Source organism: Peromyscus californicus, unplaced genomic scaffold, assembly GCF_007827085.1.
Source record: "Peromyscus californicus insignis strain IS unplaced genomic scaffold, ASM782708v3 Scaffold_8__1_contigs__length_139910024, whole genome shotgun sequence".
Taxonomy (NCBI): Eukaryota; Metazoa; Chordata; class Mammalia; order Rodentia; family Cricetidae; genus Peromyscus; species Peromyscus californicus.
In genome coordinates, this window is record NW_026294606.1 from 42,252,665 (window position 1) to 42,278,133 (window position 25,469).

The 25,469-nt window shown below is 43.1% G+C and overlaps 1 protein-coding gene across 2 annotated transcripts in view; it reads right to left on the reverse strand.

Annotated features, from left to right (window-relative positions):
* The window catches only part of Aoah (acyloxyacyl hydrolase), a 239,786-nt gene that overhangs the window by 117,185 nt on the left and 97,132 nt on the right, over positions 1-25,469 (reverse strand). For both annotated transcript variants that reach the window (XM_052729193.1, XM_052729192.1), the window contains exons 5-6: positions 9,732-9,791; positions 4,432-4,502 (exon numbers count right to left, since the gene is read on the reverse strand). In XM_052729193.1, the coding sequence (XP_052585153.1) occupies positions 4,432-4,502; positions 9,732-9,791 (131 nt within the window). The remainder of the gene's footprint in view (positions 1-4,431; positions 4,503-9,731; positions 9,792-25,469) is intronic.

A 25,469-nucleotide genomic window follows, 5' to 3' on the forward strand; every position in this document is an offset into this window, starting at 1 on the left:
AATGGAAAAAAAGAAAGCATCTTCAACAAATGGTGCTGGCATAACTGGATATCAACGTGTAGAAGGCTGCAATAGATCCATATCTGTCACTGTGCACAAAACTTAAGTCCAAGAGGATCAAAGACCTCAACATAAATCTAGTTACTCTGAACCTGATAGAAGAGAAAGTAGGAAGTAGTCTTGAATGCATTGGGATAGGAGATCACTTCCTAAATATAACACCAGTAGCACAGACACTGAGAGAAACAATCAATCAATGGGGCCTCTTGAAACTGAGAAGCTTTTGTGGAGCAAAGGATATGGTCAACAAGGCAAAGCGACAGCCTACAGAATGGGAAAAGGTCTTCACCAACCCCACATCTGACAGAGGGCTGATATCCAGAATATATAAAGAACTCAAGAAATTAGACATCAAAATGCCAACAGTTCAATTATGAAGTGGGCTATAGAACTAAACAGAATTCTCAACAGAGGAAGCTCAAATGGCTGAAAGACATTTAAGGAATTGCTCAACATCCCTAATCATCAGGGAAATGCAAATCAAAATGACTCTCAGATACCACCTTTCACCTGTCAGAATGGCTAAATCAAAAACACTGAAGACAGCTTATGCTGGAGAGGATGTGGAGCTAGGGGAACTCTCCTCCACTGCTGGTGGGAATGCAAGCTTGAACAACCACTTTGGAAATCAATATGGCGCTTTCTTAGAAAATTAGGAATCAATCTCCCCCAAGACCCAGCTATACCACTCTTGGGCATATACCCAAGGAATGCTCAATCATACCACAAGGGCACTTGCTCAGCTATATTCATATCAGCATTGTTTGTAATAGCCAGAACCTGGAAACAACCTAGATGCCCTTCAACTGAAGAATGGATAAATAAAATGTGGTACATATACACAATGGAATATTACTCAGCAGAGAAAAACAATGACATCATGAGGTTTGCAGGCAAATGGATGGATCTAGAAAAAATCATCCTGAGTGAGGTAACCCAGACTCAGAAAGACAAACATGGTATGTAAAATAAAGATGACTAGACTGCTACTAACAACTCCAGGGAGGCTACCTAGAAAACAGGACCCCAAGAAAGACACGGGGATCGCCCAAAGACAGAGAAATGGATGAGATCTACATGAACAACCTGGACGTGAGTGGGGGTAATGAAGGGCAAGGGTCGAGGGAAAGAGAGCTTAGGGGAGTGGGAGATCCCAGCTGGATCAAGAAGAGAGAGGGAGAACAAGGAATAAAAGACCATGGTAAATGAAGACCACATGAGAATAGGAAGAAGCAAAGTGCTAGAGAGGTCCACAGAAATCCACAAAGATACCTCCACAACAGATTACTGGCAATGGTCGAGAGAAAGCCCGAACTGACCTACTCTGGTGATAGGATAGCCAAACACCCTAATTGTCATGCTAGAAACCTCATCCAATGACTGAGGGAACCAGATGCAGGGATCCATGGCCAGCCCCAAGTGGAGCTCCAGGAGTCCAGTTGGTGAGAAAGAGGAGTGTTTGTATGAGCGAGAATTGTTGAGACCAAGATTGGAAAAAGCACAGGGACAAATAGCCAAATGAATGGAAACACATGAACTATGAACCAATAGCTGAGGAGCCCCCAACTGGATCAGGCCCTCTGGATAAGTGAGACAGTTGATTAGCTTGATCTGTTTGGAAGGCATCCAGGCAGTGGGACCAGGACCTGTCCTCAGTGCATGAGCTGGCTGTTTGGAACCTGGAGCTTATACAGGGACATTTGGCTCAGTCTGGGAGGAGGGGACTGGACCTGCCTGGACTGAGTCTACCAGGTTGAACTCAATCCCCAGGGGAGTCTTTGCCCTGGAGGAGATGGGAATGGGGGGTGGGCTGGGGGGAAGGCGGGGGGGGGGGGGCACGGGAGGGGGGGAGAACTAGGGAATCCGTGGCTGATATGTAAAATTAAATTAAATTATAAAATAAAATAAAAAAACATAAAAAAGAGATAGTGAATGGTGGAGCACAGGAAAACTTTTATCATGGCTTGAATTATGTTCGTCTCCCAGTAGCTGTGAACTGGGCCTTAATACAGGTAGGTCTTTGCAGATGTAATTAAGTTAATTTGATGTCCTTAGAATGGACCTTCATCAAATACGACAGGCAGGCTCTAAGAGGTAAAACAAACATGGGGGTGGGGGATTATGTAATGGAAAGTGAAGGTGGGGACTGGAGGGGTGCAGCTATAAGGATTGATGGCTACCACAGCATCCAGGAAGAGGCAAGGAATGATTCTACCGAGAGCATCTGTCAGAGGAGCATAGCTCTGATGCCCTTGGTTTTGAATTTCTGGTTTCCAGGACTAAGAGAGCATACATTGTGATCCTTTGTTATAGCAGCAGCAGCAGCAGCAGCAGCAGCAGCAGCAGCAGCAGCAGCAGCAGCAGCAGCAGCAGTAGCAGCAGCAGCAGCAGCAACTGACCCAGCTCCTCAGAGCATTCCTGCAGCCTGTCTCTGGCATCTGTGAGCATTCTCATGTCTTCCCTTCTCTATCTATGACAGCCAGGCTGGAACAGATTGGAATAAAGTAACAAGAGCTCCCTCAGGAAAGCAAGAGAAAACAGAAGAGAAGATGCTGCTGTGGTCTACATGAATAGCTCACATCCACTAAAGTGTTACTTGTGTATGCATTATTTTAGCTCTGTCTCCTGATGCACAAGCAATTGTTGGACACAGATAGCCAGGGGTCACATTTGAGGACAAATTATCCAAGACCTACCTAGAGAATGTTTGGAAAAATGTAGTGCTCTCTCACTCGGTTGGCTTTTAAGGCTCTCAGATGGTGCTGAGGTAGCAAGGATTCAATTTATAGTTTGATTTTAGGTATGGGAAAACAAGTCCAAAGACATTAAGTGGCTCATGTTCTTTAAATCAACTCAAGATTAAAAACAAACAAAGAAGCAAAAAACAAAACTCTGAAAAGGAATGTAAAGGATACATGGAGCTACGTACACTCAGGGGTGGAGGTGTTGGGTCCTCAATGGCCTGGGGGTTGTTACTTTTTTATGGCTTGGAGTTAAGTTTTAGAGCTAAAATGTCCCTGGATGTTTCTGTGTAGAAGGCTTGGTTGCCAGGTGGTGGCACTGTGGAAGGGGATGGGGCTTCATCAGAGGAAGCTCTTCCAGAGTTAGCCTTTGAAGAGAGCGCGCGTGCGTGTGTGAGTTTCCCTTGAGCTGTCCATTCTTCTTACTAACACAGAGAGCAAGAAGGAAGCTGGACTGTTTTGATTCTCAAGTCATCATGTGTCTTACTGTTTGGAATATTAATTCTATGATGTTTAGTTTAAGCTCAGACATAGGGTGAAGCTAAGATCTGAGGTAGTTTTGCCGTTGTTGTCTACAGCACTGGAGACTGAACCAAGACCTTTGTGCTAGCTGGGATGATGGTCTACTATCGAGCCTCATCCCTCAGCCCAGGAAATGACATTGACGTGAGTGTTTATTGGTGGTGGTGGCGGGAGATTAGGGGGTTGTAGAATTTGGGGTAGTGTCTTTCTGTGGTTACAGCCATGACCAGTGCTGACTGTGAGAAGTGGAGGAAGCCCCGAGTGAGAGAATTTCTGAGTAAATGTGTGCTGCTGACATGGACACAGCCATGGAAAGGATCATATCGACTCAGACCAATGAGAAAGTGGCAAAGCCTTCTCCCTCGGGTGAGACCCAGAGAGATAGTAAAGCCTTTCTCTGACCTTGCATAGATGTTGATAGTGTGTGCAGAAGATGTCTACCATCGTTTCCTCCATCTTGATATTTGCTGCCTGAAGACTACTACCCTACAGACTCTGCTCCTACAGAGATTAACTAAACCTGCCTCCTTGGTCCAGCTGTATACCATAAACCCTGCCTCTTTGTTTAACTATGCGTAATAACTCATCTTCCTAGTTCAGCTGTATGCAGTAAGCCTGCCTTTCTGTTCTACTCTATATAGTAAACACATTGAGCTTTAGGGGGCCTGAGGCTTCTCCATCAGAGAACTGGGTCCACCCAACCCCAGCCTTCCTTTCTGTCTCTGTGTGCTTGTTTTTTTTTTTTTTTCTTCATTCTCTCGCTCACTACCCGAATCAGGTAAAGTCCCTAAAGCAGTGCAGGAAGGTGGCAGGCAACCTCTTCCACACGATATGTGGCAAGAAGAGCCTTCCCCTGAGTCTTAAGTAATGATTGCCTGAAACCCTCACTGGGACACTGCTCACTGGGGCTGAGATTGCCTGTGATATATTTCCAAAATTATTTTGTTCAAAGTGGGTTTCTCTTTTAGTTTCTGTACAAGCCAAGTTTTGAGCAAGAAACATGATCAATTTCAGGAGGATGCCTTTTAAATGTGCACATCAGTTTAGTCCCCAGAAAACAAGCAAAGAGATGTCATAACTGCTTCAATAGGAGAAATAGTATACATACAATTCAATTTTCTGGCAGATCTTGGCCAAAAATGGTAGTGAACAGATATTGGAACCACTTCTAGGATATTTCTGGGGAGATAAAAAACAAAAACAAAAAGAGATTTGATTAACTCAAGGAATGGTTCCCACCAAAAGACCCCTCTGTTGTCCAGACGGCTGGAACCAAACCTGATTCCATTGTGTTTATCCAGATGTAGTTTTTGCTCATGTCCCCACATCCCATGTTCATTTTGTCTCCTATACAGAGGCCTATGCTGGTTCCTGGGATTGGAACCCAGTCTTCCCCTTCATCCAGCCATCTGCTTCCATCTTCATAGTCACCCTCACACTTGAATTCTTCCCAGACAGGTCTTGCCTGCTTTGGTCAGCCACTCAAACAGCATTTCTCTTCTGAAATGCTTTGAAAATAGACTTAAAATGCTTTCAAATAAAACAATTCTGCTGGGCAGTGGTGGCGCATGCCTTTAATCCTAGCACTTGGGAGGCAGAGCCAGGTGGATCTCTATGAGTTTGAGGCCAGCCTGGTCTACAAAGTGAGTTCCAGGAAAGGCGCAAAACTACATAGAGAAAACTTGTCTTGAAAAACCAAAAAAAAAAAAAAAAAAAACACCCAAAACAAAACAAAAAAACAATTCTATCCTATTGGGATGTTAAGGAGATGCTTATAGGGAGACACAGTTGATTGCCACCAGCCTTGAGTCCCTCGGGTGCCTAATAGGTGTACTTGTGAGCATTATTTCAGAACATCATTGAGGTATTGTATGGGTCTTTGAGATATTTTCCTGCATTCTAAGCCTAGAGGAGCAACCCCCACATCTATGCAAAGCACAGGGATGTCCTCAGCTCATCATGTGGGTGGAGGTACCAGCTTTTGGCATTATTTGTGGGGTCCAAAGTATAGGCACTAATAAGGCTCTTTAGGAACCCTGCAGAGAATGCTGATGACTCAGAAATTAGACAGAAAGGAGATGGTGGGAAGTAAGGCAGAAATGCAGGAGGCTTTATAACTTGAGATACAGTCCACAGCTTTTCTGAGATGCAAATTTTTATACTAGACATATTAAACTGGGCAGGGTGGATTCTGACAATCTGTCTTTCCTCATTATGTTTTCATATCATTCTCATGTCCACTTTTTTGGGGCTTGAGAAACACTATTCCAGATCCTAGCCACTCAAGGTATGGTTATAGTGTCAATGCCACCTAGAAGCCTCAAGAAACGCACAGCTCTCCCCGCAACATATCACGAGACAGTCTGTATTTCAATGAGATCTTCAATGTGCATACCAAAATGAAGAAGTCTCAATCCTGACTCAGGGAACATGCTGTGGACATATGTAAAGGCTTGGCATATTAGCGAATGGTAAAACATTTCAGTCTTGCTGGAGCATTGGGGTCTACAGAACCCCATGAACCATGCAAGAAACTAGACATTATGATAGCTTAGGATTCATCTTCCTATTACCCTGAGGACAGTAGAGAATCCTTGAAGGGGTCAGATAGGGGATTATATTTGTATCATAAAAGGATATCTAGGGATGGGTTTCCTAGGGGAGGAAGAAGGAGGAGAACTCATTGGAGAGGCAAGTCTGGGCTTCCTAGCCTCAGGCTGCCTTGTGTACTGTGTGACAGTCTCTGCTTGCCAGATGTCAGCAGCACAAATCAAGTGTCAAGTGCCAAGCATCCCCTATCCTGGGCTGGAGGTGAGGGCCCAAATTGGACCTGTTAGGAACCACACTGATGTCACATAGGGTGCAGGACAGTGACAGTGGAAGAAGGGGTGCTTTAGTGACGGCAAAGTCAAAGACTTAGGGTCTGAATGAGGTCAGAACTGTCGACACATAATAGAGCAAACATTAGCATGACCTCATACAAAACACTGGTATCAGTTTGCAAGCACAGACACATTCTGAGACTTAAGTCAGCTGCATTCAGATGTTGGAGCTACTTCTCTTAGTATTTGCCTTAGTCTGAAAGCCTGTCTAATTATTCTAATGACAACATAGAGTTCAACATTGATGATAACCAACACATAAAATTACATGAACAGTCTTATAATTACTACACAAGCGGTACAATAGAATAAAATTTTATACTTGCACAATTGTTCATTGTCAAAAATCCAGCTGGAAGACTGCAGCTGCCTTTGCTATTCATCACACAGATACTGAGGTCAGGAAGGATGCAGTAGCCAAGGCAGCATGTCCAGAGTCCTTCTGCCTCTTCTGTCCAGACAGGGCTATTCTCATCTGCTCTTTGTGTCACACAAAGGGACACAGACAATTGTTCCCAAGCTACTTTTCCAACTCCAATGTACTTGCAAAGACAAACTGAGATAGACATGCAAGCTATACCACAGAAGTCCTTGCTTATATACACTTGCCAGACCCCACCTTTCAATGGGAACTTCACTAGACAGAGACAGGTGGTCCGTTAATAATGCAGAAAAGGGTTTAAAGTTCTGAATTTGGCTGGATCCAAACCCGTCTGAAAGGAAGGTGTAGAATGTAGACAATCTCTGGGGACAGTGCAATCTAGCCAGCTTCCCTCACCAGATGGTAAGTGATGCAGAGCAACAAATGGGGCTTGAATACAGAACATGGGGTGAATGACATAAACAAGGTCAAAGTGTGCGTGCATGGGATTAAACCATTTTCCTATACACATCTAACCTGAAATTAAATTTCTGATTCAATTGTTTTTTGACTCTGTGTGTATTATATTACCTGGATTTCACTGTTCTGGGCTGGGTTTTGAACTCATTTGAACACAGGCATGTGTTAGCTTCCCAGGTGACTATATTGGCCAGGTAGACCTGTGCTTAGTGTTCTGTGTACAGAAGCACGGGCTATTCCCAGCAGAATTCCATATCCACAGAGACTAATACAAAGGTGCTCCTCAGGTTCAGCACTGAGGAGGCCTGGTTGGAGTTATCAGCATAGTAGACACACTGGATTTCAAAAGAGCTATTTGTGGATTTATGTGATGCATTACCCATTACTAGTTACTAGTTACATAGAGAACTGATTGAGTTGAGAAAAACTATCCAGTTTTTACAGGTGAAAATTAAGTAAAATATCCACATTTCAGGTAGTCTAAACAATTGATGTATATGGTCTCTACTAAACACTCAAAAATTCTCTTGGGCCTTCCTGAGATCCACACTTTTTCTGCAGCTTTTGATGCCTTCCATAACATATAACTTTTCTCCAGTCCAGATTTTTAAAAAGATAATTCTTTTATCAAAGATTAATTCTTATTTTTTAGTTATGTCTGTGTATGTGTGTCTATGTGTGGGTTTGTACTTGAGAGTGCAATGCCCTCAGAGACCAGAAGAGGTTGCTAGATTCCCCAGAGCTGGAGTTACAGGAGGTTTGTAGACTGTCTGACATGGAGGCTGGGAATCAAGTTCCAGTCCTCTGCAAGAGCAGTACATGCTCTTAACCTCCGAACCATCTCCCCAGCTCCTCCCAGTCCAGCTTTTATAGGAGAAGGCTGTGAGGAAGAGTTCTCTTGGTCTTAGCTAGTAGGTCTGCAGTCACACTAGCCATCAGGTAGAATTAATTACAGCCAATATTCCCTGAGCAGATTGTCAAAGACACTCACATTTTTTCCTAATTATTTTAATCTGGAGTATAAACACATCAAGAGAAACTTCTATGGGAAGTTTTCTTTTCTTAATTGTTGAGACAGTCCATGGATTCCCCCCCCCCCCCCCCCCCCCCCCCCCCCCCCCCCCCCCCCGGGCACACTTTTTTTTTGAAATTGGAATCCTGCCTCACTAATTATGCTTTCGAGTCTGGTGACAGAAATAAAAAAATTGTAAAATCCTAATTAGCCTTTGAGTTTGTGCTAAGGCAGTTTGTGCCAGTAAAATAAACAATGTCCTAAAATAAGTCTTAAACCTGAGCTGAGTGGAACAAAAGACAAACTGCGTTTTCCTCCATTCTGCCCAGGTTTCTGTAGGTGCTGGTGGCCATGGGGATTTTGTGGCGCTTCTGATTCTTAGTCAACATCTTAAGCAGACTAGCTGAACTGGCCACTACTGACCCTTAATTATTCTGTGAACGGAGCAGTGAGCGGTGAAGCAGACATCATGATCAATTAACCAATTTCGTAGAAGTGTCTCTGTGATGCCACTTAACTTGGCTCAGCCTTGTTCATAGAAACTCATAGGATCCCTTCAGGTTGCCATCTGAAAATATTGTGTAGGGCACACAGAAGAAAACCGATTGTTTATTATTTAAATGTAACTGGACATTGTTTATTATTTAAATGTAACTGGACATTGTTTATTATTTAAATGTAACTGGACATTCTGTATTTTCAGTTGCTGAGTCTGGTCAGCCTTGACGTCAGTGATTTCCTCTCCCCTTTGTTTCTCAGTTGCTAAATCAATACTATTAGATGCTTTGCCTGATGGTGAGTGCTGAGGGATGCTGGCAGGGATGAGACAAGGCCTGAGCGGCCTCACTGTCGCAGTGCCCAGCATCCAGCCTACTTTCCTACTTCCCTTTCAACTGGGACCACCTTGCCCCACTTACAAGAATTGAAAGTGTAATTGCTGAGGCAGGATTCCAACAATTCCATAGAAAGGAGCCCAAGTCGAACACTTAACTGGCTGATTCGAGCTAAGCATTCTATCTATTGAGAAAGAGTCATTACGAAGAGGGCAGAATGGAGCTGAGCAGCAGTGGTGGTGACTTTCACATTCCTGGGTGCTAAGTCCTCTGCAGGGTAGCAGGCGCTTTGGATATCTAAGCTCCATTAGTCCTTTTACAGAAGATGCTATCATTGTCCTAATCCTACAGCCAGGAGACCCCAGGCTCAGTGAAGTGAAACACTGCCTGATGCTGTGCTTTAGAAAGAGGAAGAGAGGAGGCCATAACTTTCTCTAGAATTGTCTGTCAGAGAGTGGGAGTGGGGCGTGGGGGTAGGGGGTTCTCAATTTGGTGACATCATCAGAGTGTTACAGTAGGGGGGTAATGGATAGTGTTGCTGTCATGCAGCAGGCAGATGATAGAGATGGGGTTTGATACCACAAAGCGCATGACAGCTCCTACAGAGGAGCCAGCCCTAAATGTCAGAGTCCTGGGGCTGGCACTGCCTGCCATAGAGCGGAGGCAGAGCGACGAGACAGAAAATGGAAATGAGCTCATGTTCCTATTTCAGTCCAAAGCTACTGTAGTATTGCTGGGCTTTGTCCAGAGACGCCTCTGGCATTTGGAGTGCGAAAGCAGGGCCTGCGAAGGGAGAGCACGCCAAGGAGAAGGCTGGCCTGCTACCAGCTGATGGCTTACCATGGTAGAGGACCTCTTGAGGATGTGTCTTGCCTTCTCCAGTGTAGATTTCCAGGCCTCCTATGGAAGCAAAATGAGATAACACTATAACTCCCATTTCACCTGTGATTTACCTGTCTTTTCTAAAATTAGAATCGAAGTCTACAGCTAGGCAATAAATGAACGATTCCACTAATGTTTGATGAGTTAATTTATAGAAAGGCAATTTGTTGTTACTGGATGTCCTCCATAAGACTTTGCACCATGGCTAGGCTAATTACTTTTCAAATGTTACTTTATGCAGTCTTTACCACAGCCCCCAAAGACATCACCACGGCACTCGATGGAGAAGTCAAATGTCCTAAAGCGAAGGCATTGCCTCCAGGTCGGTAAGCAGCGCTGGCAGACCGTATTCTGAACCTCTGCTCCCTGACAGCTGTGTGTGCTGGCGTCCCTGTCCCTGAGTGAGTGGCCCCTCTATAAATTCTGTCCCCAGCAGAGCATCAACAGCCCTGCGGAATCTTAACAGCACTGCTGATGTAACCACTGCCGGGCCAACTCACTCCATCTACCACTTCCCTACTCCTCTCCTGGCTCTCTTCTCCTGGCTCTCTTGCATCCATTTGGGAGCATTTAGCTACACCTTTGAAGTATGCATACACTGCAAATGGAAAGTTAACTCATCGCCAGTGAAGATAGTTATGAAACTTCCAAGGACCACTGTATCTTTGGAAGGCAGATAGGCACAACTTGAGGTTTGGGGAGGGAGCATACCACATATTGCTTCCCAGCACTGGCATCCCAGACTCAGTGTACATGTGCAGGTCCCTCTGTTCCCCTCCTTGACCTGCCCCTGGACAGTTCTAAAATCTCCTGCTCAGTCACTGGCACACTCACTGGAAAACTCCATTTCCTACTCTTTCATCTCATCTGAATCCGGAATAAATGCCCACCCTAGGTCACTGATTAGGCCATCTTTGTGCTGAAGCAGTGAACATATATATATGTATATATATGCACACACACAGAGGAAGGAGACTTCTCAGATAGAAGCAACAGCAATTGGAAGCCTCATGGGAAATATGAGCCTCGGCTTTTTAGGTGGATATTCAGGAACCCGGTCACTGTGTAACTTTTGTCTATTGTTTGGTGAGCTCCTTTTCCTCCTTGCGGGCCTGTGGGTGGGGTGGCAGGAGAGGAGGAGTGGGATGACCTCCTTCTTTGAGCTGGAGTCAGAGCTCCCACAAAGAAGGGCTCCAAGCCAACTCCACTCATCCTCCATGGGTAGACACTGAAACCGCCCTCTAGTGTCTGCCTGAAATCCTGCTCCTTTGGCTCAAGTTCAGAGGACAGCAAGCATGTGTCTTAGGTCACAGGCTGGTGGGTAACTAAGAGTGCACAGCAATAACCCAAAGGAAGATGATGTTCTCCAACTGTTCTTGGTGGCCAGGCTACCTGGTACAGGGTATGCTTCTTAGAAAATGAAAACACCAATGTGGAGAAAAGAAACTGAAAATACCAAGGCACTGGATATGTTCTCTGCTACTCCCCTGGTCATCTAGCCATATTATAGGACATCCTAACCTCTTTGTGATAGGTTGGCTAAGGCCTTCGTGTGATGGTACTATATAGTAGGCCTCTCTATGCTGCATGCCAGCACCATACCCAGTGTCCACTTCTGTCTGTTGGCATCAGGGGCAATAGGATTAATGACAGTACTCACTTTAAAAACATGGATCTCTCTGACATAAAGACTGATTAGAGGATGGCCCACTGTAGCTAGAGTTTTCCTGCCTGACCCACAGTCAGGACAAATCTCTGACACCCGCCAGTCCCACAGCCACTCAGACCCAACCAAATAAGCACAGAGACTTATATTGGTTACAAACTGTATGGCCGTGGCAGGCTTCTTGCTAACTGTTCTTACAGCTTAAATTAATCCATTTCCATTAATCTATACCTTGCCACATGGCTCGTGGCTTACCGGCATCTTCACATGCTGTTTCTCGTCGTGATGGCTGGCAGTGTCTCTCTGACTCAGCCTTCCACTTCCCAGCTTTATTCTCCTCCTTGTCCCGCCTATACTTCCTGCCTAGCCAATGGCCAATCAGTGTTTTATTTATTGACCAATCAGAGCAACACATTTGCCATACAGAACATCCCACAGCAGCCCACTAAAATTAGCCTTCCTGAATTACCTTGGGCTTTTTCTAGGAATTCAGGAAAACCCTGGAAACTGTACACTTGTATCAAGGAATCTTGGGTGTCTCCAGTATAACAGACACCAGACATGCATGCTGATTTAATTTTGGCCACTCTTGTTAGCCTCAAGCTCATTCTCTACATGTGACTCTTCCAGGCCATGTCCTACCGTCTCCATGTGCCCAGCGTCCATCTGGGATTGATCCCTTTGCTGCTAAGGCCTATTTAAACCTCTATAGGGCCGAACACAGTATCTCATTCACATGGCAGGTGCTGAAGAGATATTGAAATAAAAATCCAAAGAAAACATTTATGTTTACTGTACTCTCAGTGACAGAGAGATGTGGGGAAAGGGGGAAGGAAGGTGGAGAGGGAAAGGTAAGGAGGAGAGAGAGAGAGAGAGAGGCGGAGGGAAAGAGAGGGGGGAGGGGAGGAAGAGGGAGTAAAGAAAGAGAGAGGGGGAAGGAGAAGGGGGAAAGAGAGGGAGGGGGAGGTAAGGGGGAAGGAGAGGGAGGGGGAAAGAGAGGGAGGGGAAGAGAGGGAGGGGGGAGGAGAAGGAGGGGGAATTGCTACTTTTGGTAGCTACAGAGGAAGGAAAGAGGCCTCTGGAAAAACCCTCAGCATGTGACCAGTGACCAGCGCAGCCTTGAGACACCATGTTGCTTGATTTAAAGTTCTTTATTGTTAGATAGTTTCCTACTTTCCTATAGTAACTTTCAGTCCTTTCCATCCCCATTTCCCTCTTCACCCTCCCTTCCCTGCTGAGTCTCCTGTTCCTTCCTGCCTTCACATTGTCTTCTTGTGTGTGACCCACTTAGTTGAATTAGAGTCTCTTGACTGCAAATGTGGGAGGTTTTGACTGAAGCAGCGATAACTTAGCAGCAGCTACACCACTGGAGAAAACGAAGCCCTCATTCCCAGTAGTCATCAGCATGTCCTGGCTCTCCCCACTATCTTCTGTTCTTATATTATTTCTACTTCCTCCCTAACCAAGGAAGTGAAAGACCTTTATAATGAAACTGTAAATTACCAAAGGAAAAATAGAAAACACCAGAAGATGGAAAGGCTTCCATGATCATGGACTGGGATAACTAGTATTATGAAAGTTGTTGAATTGCCAAGAAACAGTCTATATGTTCAATGTAATCCCCATCAAAATCCCAATGTCATTATCCACAAAAACAGTAAGAAAATTTTAAAATTAATATGGAAACAGGAAACACAAAGATCCCAGCTAGTAAAGTGATCATGAGCAAAAATAATACCACTATAGGTATCAGCATACCTGATCTCAAGTTATTCTTCAAGAAAAATAGCATGGTGATGGCACAAAATATAATAGAATAGAAGTCTCAAACATAAACCTATATAGATTTAAGCCTGATATTGACAAAGATGCCAAAAATATGCATTGAAGAAAAGGCTGCTTCACCAGTAAATGATTCTGAGACAATTGTCTACATGTAGATATATGTAGAAGAATTAAACTTGATTCACATCTCTCACCCTGTACAAATATCAACTACATATTGACCTTAATGCAAGAGTGGAAACTTTAAACTGCTGAAGGAAAAAGCAGGTAAAACTTCAAGATACAGACGCGGGCAAGGACTTTCTGAATGGAGTCTGGTTGCTTAGAAAATAAGGACAATAGTTGATAAACAGTTCTTCAGAAAACTGCAAAGCTTCTGTGCAGGAAAGGAAATAGTTGACTGAGTGGAGAGACAGCCTGAAGGATGCCGGAAAAATATTTTCTAGCTTTACATCTAATAGAGAATACATAGACTATAGAGAACTCAAAACCCCAAGCAATAAGAAAACAAGCCACCCAGTTGCCAATGAAATATATACATTTAGTTGCTACGCTAAATGTATAAATTGGGAGTTCAAGAGAAAAATACAAATGGCCAATCAATACTTTCAACAGTGCTCAATATCCTTAACCACGGGGGAAATGCAAATGAAAACTACATTGATGTCCTATCTCACTAGCGTCAAAATGACAATTGGAAATAAATGACAAGCATTGGCAAAGATCTGTGCAAAAGGAATTCCTTCCACACTGCTGGTGGGGTGCCTTGGAGCTCTGTGTAGAACTTTAGAAGACACCTGAAAACAGACCTTCTGTATGGGCAGGTCCAGTCTGGGTACCTGCCCAAAGGACTCCAAGCCAACACATCACAGAGATGTCTGAGTATCTACTGCAGCACTATTTGTAACAGCTAAGCTATAGAAAAAGCCAAGCTGACCATCAGAGGGATGGATAAAGAAAAAATATGTATATATGATTTTTTCAGCCATAAAAAGAATCAAGTTATATTGTTCGCAGGAAAATGGATGCAACTGGAGAGAGTAAGTGGTTCCTAGGTTTTAAGTAGGTTCATAAGTCATATATAGATGACATGACAATAGCAGTTAGACTATGTAGGGGAACAAAGGGGACTATGGGAAGGGGGGAGGGGAGTAAGGGAAAGGTACAGGAGCATAATAGGACAAATGTGTCCAACATACAATGCGTACTTGTGTTAAAATGCCCTTAAATCACATACTACTGTGTACAATTAATATATACAAGTAAAAGATTTTTAACTAAAAAAATAAAAAGCATCACTATTATGTTGAGCAAGTAAAGTAGGGTTCCTGATTTTACATATACAGAAAAGTAAAGAAATACACCATAGTAACTGTGGAGGTGACATTCTCCCTTTTGGTCTCAGTGCATTCTAGTTTTAAGAATGAGGACCACTCCGTCAACACGTGTGTATTATTATTGTTGTTGTCCTTAAGTTTGTCATGGCACTGTGTCAAAGGCCTCCAGCTCCGGAGAGTTCTGTGCTGATTCTGTGGTCCCCCCAGAAGCCCAAGGGCAGGTTCATCAGGGTGCTGCTTCATGGGGGTGCCAGGGGAAGTGGGATGAGGGGCAGGAGGGAGTGGGGGTTGGGTTTCAGGGACGCCAGCTTTTTCTAAGGAGGGAGTGAGAACATAGACAGATGTGAACTCTAATTTGGCCACTTGCTCAGTACCCACCTCAAAATTCTAGCTACATGGACCAGAAGGAAAGTCCACACCTTTACTGGAAAAGGGTAGGATCTAGAAATTAGACATTTGAAGTATTTCTTTGAGACATGGTTTGGGTGATACCATATCTAAGCAAAAAGGGCATAGCCTGATTTTTACACATGTTTATGGGGAATAAGTGAAGGGATCTAGGCTTGCAACCCCATAGGCACTCCTAGGTTGGGGTGTGCCTAGACGGTATTGGGTACTAGCTTCAGTGCTACAGTGATGTGGAGACAGTCCCTCTGATTAAGTCTGCTGGGCCAGGGGCACTGTTGCATCCATGCAGCCTCTTAACAGAGTCTGTCCTTGGAGTTTCTGGGTGACTATTGTGACTAATGTCTCAGATGCTGTTTCTGCATGAGATCCAAACAATGGTGAGGTACTTTATTCAGCAATGAAGTGAAGAGTATAGAGACACTTCAGAAGATGCTCTGGACCCCATCCCTGGAGGGGATTACTCCAGGACAGAGAAGGCTCCCTTTTAACTATTTAAGGCACAGATAAAGACCCTAAACAAGTTCATGGCCTTGAAGACTCAGGCATGGAGTACATGGGTGAGTAAATCTGCCATTTGACTCCAGGGACAGGACAGCTATGTGTAATGCTTGAGAGCTTTGGGGCATGCAGAGACTGTTTACATTATTACACTGTGGACTTGAGAAGGCTTCTCAGTGGTCTTGCAGCTTAAGATGGGCTCTTGCTCAAATCTTTTATCATTCCCAAGAAGTATAATCATCCCTGCTTTACAATGAGGTACACTCAAAAAGGCAGGCAACTCTTCTAGGATTAAAAGGCTTATGGGGAGTCTGGCTAAGGGAAGAGCCCAAAGCTTTCAGAATTCAAAGCCCATTACCCCTTTCTTTGTTCTTCAGTGCCATTAATAATGACAAAAACCAAGTTTCTGGATTTTGATTGAAAAATCATAGATTCAGGACACAGTTAGAACTGCCATTCTGGAAGGGACCCCCTATTAGACTAATGTCCCCTGCCTTTCATGGCTCAGAGACATCACTTTGGGTCTCCCTTGACGTCACTAATAGTAGGGCAGCAATGAAGACATGTTGAAATGAATCACAGGGAATTGAGATTACCAAACGGAGACTGGGGGAGCACTGTGCATCTCAGGCTTCTCCTCCTCCTGTTACTCAGCCGATGTTACTGATTCGAAGGCAGGACAGCAGGTGCCGAGCTAGGGAGTGAGGGGTTGGAGAGTTCTGTAAAAACAGCTCTTGCCTCCTCATCTATGTGAATTTTGATGTTTAGTTGGGAAATAAGACAGGCACACACTGGAATGTGTGACAATGGGAAAAGTAAGGGAAACCAGAAAGGATGCCTTTACTGGGAAAAGAGGAACAATGAGCTGGCTTCAGGTAGAAGCAGTCTTACACTACGTTTTCAAAGGTGGAAGTGGGTGGAAAGATAATGAGTATTTTAGTTGTCAGGAATACCATAAGGGTCCAGAGGTATAATATACGGATCAATATGTTGAATAATCTAGACATTTTGGCTACAAGAGAATCCTGGACACGTGGATGATGGGTAGAGTGTGGGAGACGTAGGGGCATAGTGGCTCATGCCTTTAATCCTAACATTCTGGAGGCAGAGGCAGGCAGATCTCCATGAGTTCAAGACCAGTATGGTTTACACCAGGGCTATATGGTGAGCCCTTGTCTTTATTCTTGAGTTAGAGTTGGGTATTGAGAGCTTTTACGAAAGGGTAGTCTTCTATTCCCCTTTACCCATCCCCTACCTTGATACAAGTGGTCTGATAGGAAAAATGGGAAAAGGGAATGCTCTTTAGGAAAGAGGGAGGGAGGTAACTACAAAAGAAGGTGGGTAAAGGGGAATAGCAGGACACAAGTTATCTGATAGGAGAAATGGGAGCGCGGGAACTCTTTAAGGAAGGAGGGGGGAGTTAAATACAGAAGGAGGGAGGTGAGTACAACAACAATAAGGATGTCTAGAAAAAGCTACAAGGAATCATACTATTAACTATTTACCAATAAAGAACCCCTGTAATACATGAGATCCCATGTGTAAATATACATATATTGTTTTAATAAACTTTTCTCATCTGGGCTGATAGTGCTCCCTCCAAGAGCCAAAGGCCACCTGACAAAAACTGAATGCCAGACATAAGACTTCTCTTTTGAGTTGTTGGCCAGGGTTAACATACAGCCTATTGCTATTGCCCATGGCTAACTCCCCAGAGAGGGAAAGTAGGTGTCTATTGATGAAGACAACATGGACCTCAGAAACATAGCTCAGAGACCCCTTACTGAAAATGACCGGAACGCCCCCTCCCTGAGGACTCACTTTCCCAGTACCAGAAGGTCCCATGCAAGCTCCCAAATGAGAGAGACAACCCACAGTCCTACCCAGCTGTGATGCCTAGGAACCACATCAATGAGCAGCGTGACACTATAACCCCAGGGGTGCAATAATGGCACACATACCTTAGCAGGAGTCAACAGCTCTCTAATGGATCTAAAGACCCACTCAACAGGAGGGAGACCATATCTGGTACTGGAAACCTGAGTGCTAGTGAAATCATGGTCATTGGAGGAGAATCTACAACCACTAATTTATTGAACTGGCATAATCCTATCAACAGTCTATAAACATCTATCATTATGTCCACAGATAAATGTAGTCTACATCCCTCATCAAGGAAACTTCTCTTTAAAACAAAGACCACTACAGTTCACAACCAATTAAAAATAAAAAGTGTCGTAGTCTCATACTTACGAATTCAGACTGAACTTTTGCCAAAATCCAGCAGAAAATCTAAATAAAACATTGCCATTTTCCAGTCAGAAAAAAAAAGATGTGAAAAGTTAGAGACACTTAGGGAAGTAGCTTGGCTTACTTGTCCTAATGACAAGAACACTGCATCTAAAAATAAAAATAATTTTTCCTTGGTAACCCTTAAATGTTGGCTACTTGATCTTTGTCTTCGTATACAAAGTAGAAAGACTGCTCTTCCATAGTCTGAAAAATTAGACTTTAGAATGGACTACATATTCTAATGAGCACTTGAGAGAAAGCCAGGGCATGGAAAGTGGCCAGAGAGGAAAATTGTGGAAGGGAGCCAGGACGCAGCTTCCCACTCAGCTACAGAATCTTCTGGACAACATAAGCAGATTCCCTACCAGCAACAAGAGACTCGGTCTTCTATCTGAGCATCCACTTGATTCTGGTGTTAGGTATGGTCAGATCTTTTCAGACTCACATTACTTTCTTGAGTTGGTTATCATCTTTCCTTATTCCAGCTTCAAACCTTCTTTATCCATTTAACATCCTTATGAGTGGGTTGCTAAGGAAAGCATCACACAAATTTACAAAGCTATAAGCCTTTAGCCTGAGCATATGGTTCAAAGAACCATGGATATATATACTAGACTTCTACACTCAAGTGTTGGCAAGTACCCAAGGGCAACATGGCATGGGACACCAACATCTATAAAAGAGGTATGGAGGGGCCTTTGCTCCACTGTCAAGGCACATATTAGTGTTTGCTAAAACACATCTGTTTAGTATGGTTTAGTTGTCAATCCAAATCAGAGCTGCCTCTAAGTCTTCAGGCAAAAGGGTGCTGAGATTATTGATTCATGTTACCAGTTGGATTGTGTTTGACCTAAATTCCTTTGTTTAAGACCTAATCTCTTGGTATCCCCAAACATGATTTTCTATGGAAACAGGGTCATTATAGATGAAATGGGTTAAGATGAGATAAGATCATACTGAAATAGAATATGCCCTTCTATGTTAGTGGTGTTTTTATGACTTGGACACATGAAGAGAAAAATACAAATGAAAAAGAGGAAAGATGGCATAAAGACATGGGAGAATGACATCTATAAGGAATGTCAAAGACTGACAGCAAATTTCCAGAACAGAGGGGCAAGGAACAGAAGTCACACTCTACTCAGAAGGCTAATACTGCTGACACTTTGATCATGGACCTTCAGTCTTCAGAACTGTGAGACACAAAACTCCTGGTGTTTAAGCAGTGGGCCTTGGCAGCCCCAGAATGTGGTTACAACTTCTCTCACTCTCCAGCGTGATGATAACCAAGAGTACTTGATCTTGACCTAAGAGGAGTTTGGATGATAGCAGAGCAGGAGCTTTGGCTCGTTACTGTAAGTTTCTTGGACAAAAGGGTGCCTTGTTGGGATTCTGACAAGCCACAGGGAAAGGGAGCAGAAAGGAAAGCAAATGGCATAGTCTGGAAGCTCCAATGGAACAAAACTTCCATGTTCAGTGGAAACGCTAAAAACACCATACTGATCAGAGGCCATAATTCCATTATTATTTGCCATTTTACATGAATTTGCAACCAACAGTGCTTGTGACTTTGAGTCTCATCATTGGCCAGTTAGAACCTTGGGCAAGTAACTTTAGCATCTTGTCCTGCATTTTTTTCCTCTGTAAAATGAAGACAGTAAGAACAAGACAGTAAACATGACATTAGTCTGGCATCAGTGCTAATGACAACTCTGGCTTTTACTTTGGGCTAGTCTATCACTAGACTACTGAAAGAATGACAATGATTATGTTAACCTATGTAAACTCATGCTACGTTTTCAATGATCTTGAAGCTTGATAACAGTATTGTAGTTTGTGTTTTACAAATGAGAAAAAACTCCTGTTGCCACCGAGCACCAAGAGGATGCCAGGGTCAGATCAGCCACCTAAGTCCAGGTTGGTGTCTGAGGGCCAAGATGCATCCAGATCCGAGTGGCCTGCACTGCTGCTCAGTGTCCTCTGCAGCAGCTGGGTCTGGATGTCACCACTGCCAACGTAGCCCTCAATCTTGGGTGTCTACATAACTTTAGATGGCAACAGGAGCATCGGACACCAGCACAGACCCTGGCTGTAGTAGGGTCACAGACCCTAACATGGCCCTCAGTTACAGCTCTGGCCTGGACTTCACCATGACATTGAGTAGCATTCCCCAAGTGAAAGGCTTCAGTCAGGAGCACTAGGCCACATCAACTACAATGGGGAAGTATGGAGAGAAGACACTGACCAGGGGTTCTTAGGCAGCTACATTATGTTCCTTGACACTGTAAAAGCATTGGTGAATTGGTTAAGACGTGGTTTCTAACTCATCTTTCTTGTGTTCCATGTTGTTAAAAAACTAGATTCTGGGGCATGCAAGTGAAGGAAGTAAAGACAAATGGTGTTGTTAGGCACAAGTTTCTACGGTAACAATTTTTAGTGATCGAGTTCTATGCTATCAATTATAGCAGCAGCAGATTTGAAAAGTACCAAAAGTGCCTTTGTTCACTCCATGCTTTTGACAGCAGTGACAGATTTTCACAAAGGAGAAAGCCCCTGGGAAGGGAAGTGATGATGATTGAGATGGATGGTTTATTCTAATTGTCAAGAGCATGCTGGAAAGAAGAGATTTGGGGGTGGGAAATGATCACTCATTTACTCTAAATTTTTTTTCTAAAAGTTTATAAGAACAGGTTCTACCTTACACCCAAATTAAATGTACAAGTTTACCTCTAAAATGGTGCAGCATTTAGAAGATGCTGCATCTAAGGTCATCACCGTTCCCTTAAGGAGTCAAGCACATACATGACTACAGCATAAAGCAGCTTGGTATACTGAATGCTTGTGTGCACTCTACTCTAGCCCACAGGTTGAAATTTCTATTCTAATTTGGAGGTGAAACTCTGTGGATGTGATGGTGTCATGGGGGATTTGTGACCTAAGAAGAAGGTATTCAGGTATGGTGCCTCACACATGTAATCCCAGCACTTATATGGTCGATGTAGGAGGATCATGAATTTGAGGCCAGTCTGGGTGACACAGGGAGACCCTGTCTCAAAAGAACAATATCAAATAAACAAAATTGAAGAGCATTTCATTAAGGTACCTCTCCCTTCCGCACATGGTATTCTAAGAATCTGCATTCAATGGGGGAATGAATGTAGCTGTTCTGAGCTGACATCCTGATATTGGACTTCTAGAACCCATTACTGAGAAATATATTTCAGTTATTTATAATGTATGATACTTTTAAATGATAATCTTAATGTTTTCTTTGAAAACTTTACACTTATATATAATCATACTTTTTAAAATAGCATCCCAAAATGACTAAGATAGGCAGACTAGAAACAGCCAACTAAAAAAGTACAGAAAAGGGCTTTGAGGTTATTTCCAGTAAGTAGAAATACAAGGACAAGATATTATATGCTTGTGAGTTTCCATCTCACATGGGCAACCTGGCCTTTGGGTGGAATTTGCAGGTGTATTTTTATCTGTGTGCCATAGTATTGCACAGTGACTATTTGCCAATACCTAGGATTTAGCTTCAGCAAAGTCCAGTTTCTTTCATGTTCTGACATTTTCCAGCTCGATAGGCATTTATAACTTTAAGATAAATAGAAAAATAAAGTCAAATTCACGTTGTTTTCTTCCAGGATAAAGAAATAGAGAAGTGAGAGAAAAGAGTACTCCTTTTAAATGCATCCTCTTCATTGCACACTGCCTCATCTTCATACAGATTTCATCAACAGCTACATTGACTTCCTTCCTGTTCATGTTGTACCATATAGACAGCTGTGAGTACCACTGGCATATTTAACCACAGCTATCACTTTCTTTACTTAAGCAATGCCTTAAAAACTACTTCACCTAGCACTTTATCTGCCCTACTCCTTTTCAATGATTCATTGACTTTATCAGTATTACCACTGTGCTGGTTAATCTGTATTTTCAACCTGACTGCATTTAGAATCACCTATGAGACACATCTCTGGGTGTGTGAGGGCCCTTCTGCAGAAGTTTAACCAAGGGGTGGCGGTGCACCACCCTACAGGCTAATGTCCCAGACTAAATAAAATAGGGAAAAGGAAAAGCCTGGTGAGCAACAGCACCTGTCTCTCTCTGCTTCCTGACTGTTGATGTGACATACTTTCCCTGCCATGATGGGCTGTAGCCTCTCAAACCATGGACCAAAATGAACGCTTCCTTCTTTAAGGAGGATCATAGCAACGAGAAACGTGAGTAAATACGCATCGGGCACCATTGCTTCCTACATTGCCATAGATGTTCTCCGCTGCTTTCATTACTTTAAAAAAGGTTTATTTTAGACATCATTATTCCATGTGTATGTGTATAGGTTAGTGTGTGTGTGTGTGTGTGTACACGCGCGTGCGCATGCGTGTGTGTGATTTATGTATGAGTGTGGGCATGGATGCGCCATGTTCATGTGTGGAAGTTGAAGACAACTTTTGGGAGTCATTTTTCTCTTTCCACCATGAGTTCTATGGATCAAACTCAGGTCATCAGGCCCACACAGCAAGCATTCTGACCCACAGAGCCATCTCACAGGCCCTGCTTTCAGTTCTGGAGCAGACATGATATATGTTTTATCACTAAACTTTTTATTAACTTCACAAAGTCAGAAGAAACAATTCTCGATCCTGCTTTGTAGGTGAGATCATGAAGACCCAGTGGGGCCCAGCAGGTTGTCAAAGGCTTTGCCAACTGCCACCTGTTCCCTTTGACTCCCTCTGCTTTATGTCTGGGCATGCAGACAGCTCTCCAGTGCAACTCCAAGGTCTAGTCATATTCACAGGATGCTTGCACATTCCTTAAACAAATGATTTCTCGTAAATAAACACATCAGTTAGATTGTATGTTCCCTCCCAGTGTTATAACAGAGTGTTATTATCATTATAATTATACCACTCTTCTATTTGCCCTCAAGTCATTAAATAAATCTTATCCAGTGTTATACAATTAAGCAGTTTGTAATCATAGTCTTTTATTTTCACGTGTGTGTGTGTGTGTGTGTGTGTGTGTGTGTGTGTGTGTGTGTGTCCAGGTACCATGGTATGCATGTGTAGTTCAGGGCAGAACTTGCTGGAGTCAGTTCAACTCTTCTACCATGTGGGTCCTGTGGGTCATCAGGCTTGGCAGCAAGCACCTTTACCAGCTGAGCTATCTCACTGGCCCTGGACTCGCTTTTAGCTATTATAACAAATTACCTTAAATGCTGTGGTTTAAGAATGGGAACTTATTCTCTTGCAGTTCTTTAAGTCAGAAATCTAGGCTAAGGTAGGATGTCAGTAAGGCATGTTCCTTCTATACGGACCCAAGGGGAACCTTTTCTTTGCATCCAGTTGTTGTTGACATCCCTTTGTCTGATGCCTATCACTTCAAGCCTTCCCTCTATTGTCACATTTTCCTCCCCTTCTCTATTCTCCCCTTCCCTTTCTTTGCTTTGCTTTTTTTCTTTACTTGTGAGTGTATGTGTGTGTGTGTGTGTGTGTGTGTGTGTGTATATGTATATATATATATGTGTGTGTGTGTATATATATATATATATGTATATATATATATATGCTTTTTGTGTGCTGTGCGTGTGGAGGCAGAGGACAACCTTGGTCCTCAGGAGCTGTCTACCTTGGTTTTTGAAACAAGGTCTCTTATTGGATGGGACTCCTTGATTAGGCTCAGCTTCCTGATTAGTGAGCCCCAGGGGACCACTGTCCCTGCCTCTGCAGTGTTGGAGTGCAGGCACAAGGTACTGTGCTAGGCTTTACATACATGCTAGGGTTCTCATTTTTATATGCAAACATTTTTCCTACTGTGCCATCTCCCCAGCCCCATGGTTACATTGTCTTCTCCAACTCTGATCCTAAAGTTTCCCTATTGTAAAAATCCTGTGATTACATTGGACTCACACAGATAATCCAAGATAATCCCCCCATTCAGAGATTCTTAACTAAATCACATCCAAAAATTTTATTTTGCCATAAAAGACACTATGCTTACAGCTTCTTGGTACTAGAGTGTAGATTCTTTGTGGGGTGCAGGAAGGGTATTATCCTTTCTACACCTCCTCCTGCATTCAACAAATAGTTATTGAATGATTAATTCATGCAGTGAACTGTGCTGGGCTCTGGGGAAACTGCTGGAAATGGCACAGCTAGACTCTCTGCTGTCATGGAACTTACACCCTAATGGGAGACAGACATTAAATAATGACATTATGATTACTTAATAAACTCAAAGTAAGTGATAGAATAGTGGAAAGAACAGAATGGGGACATATCCCACAGGACCTGGCTTTCCTTGGAGCTTTAGAAATAAACCTTCTAGGAGGAGATGGCTTCCTATTTGAACTCTGATAGAGATGACTCATCATGGGAAGAGAAGGGTCAAGAGAAGTCATTGAAACTTCAAAGTTCAAAAGATCTTTTAGAACTATTCAAGTTCATGAAGGTCACGAGCTTTCTCGAGCTAAGAAGGAAAATCACATTCTTAGAGGTAGTAGAAATCGTCAAGAATAAAAAAGAAACACTTTCCATCATGAGCTGTCATTTTATTATTCACATACAAGTAATGATAATACCGCTCCCCCCAATACCATGTACACAACGATTATGGAAACTATATTTTGATTTCTCAGAATTAGGTGGGGATTTACCTTTCACCATTCAGTTTTATAGATTTGTTGACCTTTTCTTATGTCCTCTGGTCCTCAAGTGTTCCTTGTTTTTGCACATTGTTGTGGTATAATCAGTACTTAGAAACTTTTTTCAGAATTGCAAACACTGGTGCTACATTTGGATATAGAATACCCCCTAGAGGGCACCATGTTAGAGACTTGGGATATAATGAGTGGTTTTAGGTGACTGTGGCTATACCCTCGAAGGGGATGATTGCAGGACAGCCTTCGACAGCCCCACCATCATGTAGCTTTACTGGCTTTTATGCTCTAGCCATGACGTTCCACCACACATCTAGAGCAACAAGGCCAGTTGCTCATGGACTGAAAGCTCCCAAACCATGAGCCAAAATAAGAAACGTTTTTAAAAAATATCTTGAGCATCATATAAAGACTTTCTTCCTGGGTTCTTCTGATTTCTTCCACGTACCCTTCCACACAAGGGTAACTTATTTGTATCTTTGTTTTCCTTCCAATATTCTTGACATTTCCTTGAGTTTAATGACTCCCAAATAAGTCTGTAAGGAAATCTAGGTAGATATATTGTCCAAGATTCCAAAACTAGATTTTTGTTTTCTTTTGTTTTTTCAAGACAAGGTTCCTCTGTGTAGCTTTGCACCTGGAACTCACTTGGTAGCCCAAGCTGGCCTTGAACTCACAGAGATCCACCTACCTCTGCCTCCCAGGTGCTGGGATTAAAGGCGTGCGCCACCACTGCCCGGCTCCAAAACTAGATTTTTGAAAAGAAGTCCACCTTGGTGTCTCTGGGAAGATCATTGAGTTGCTCGGAGACAAGACTACAGAATGAGTCAAGTCCAACCATGTTTTAGGATCAGTTTCACCAGCATTTTTATACCTCAAATATTTATGGAGCAGTTTAATTTAGTTGACCTTTGGTATTTCTATATAACTTATTGCTTAGTGACCATAAAAGTCTTATATGGCAGCAAATATATGAGAAATAAAGGGAAAGTAGTTTTAAATTTTGCCTTTTTAATAATAAAAAAAGCTGAATCTCT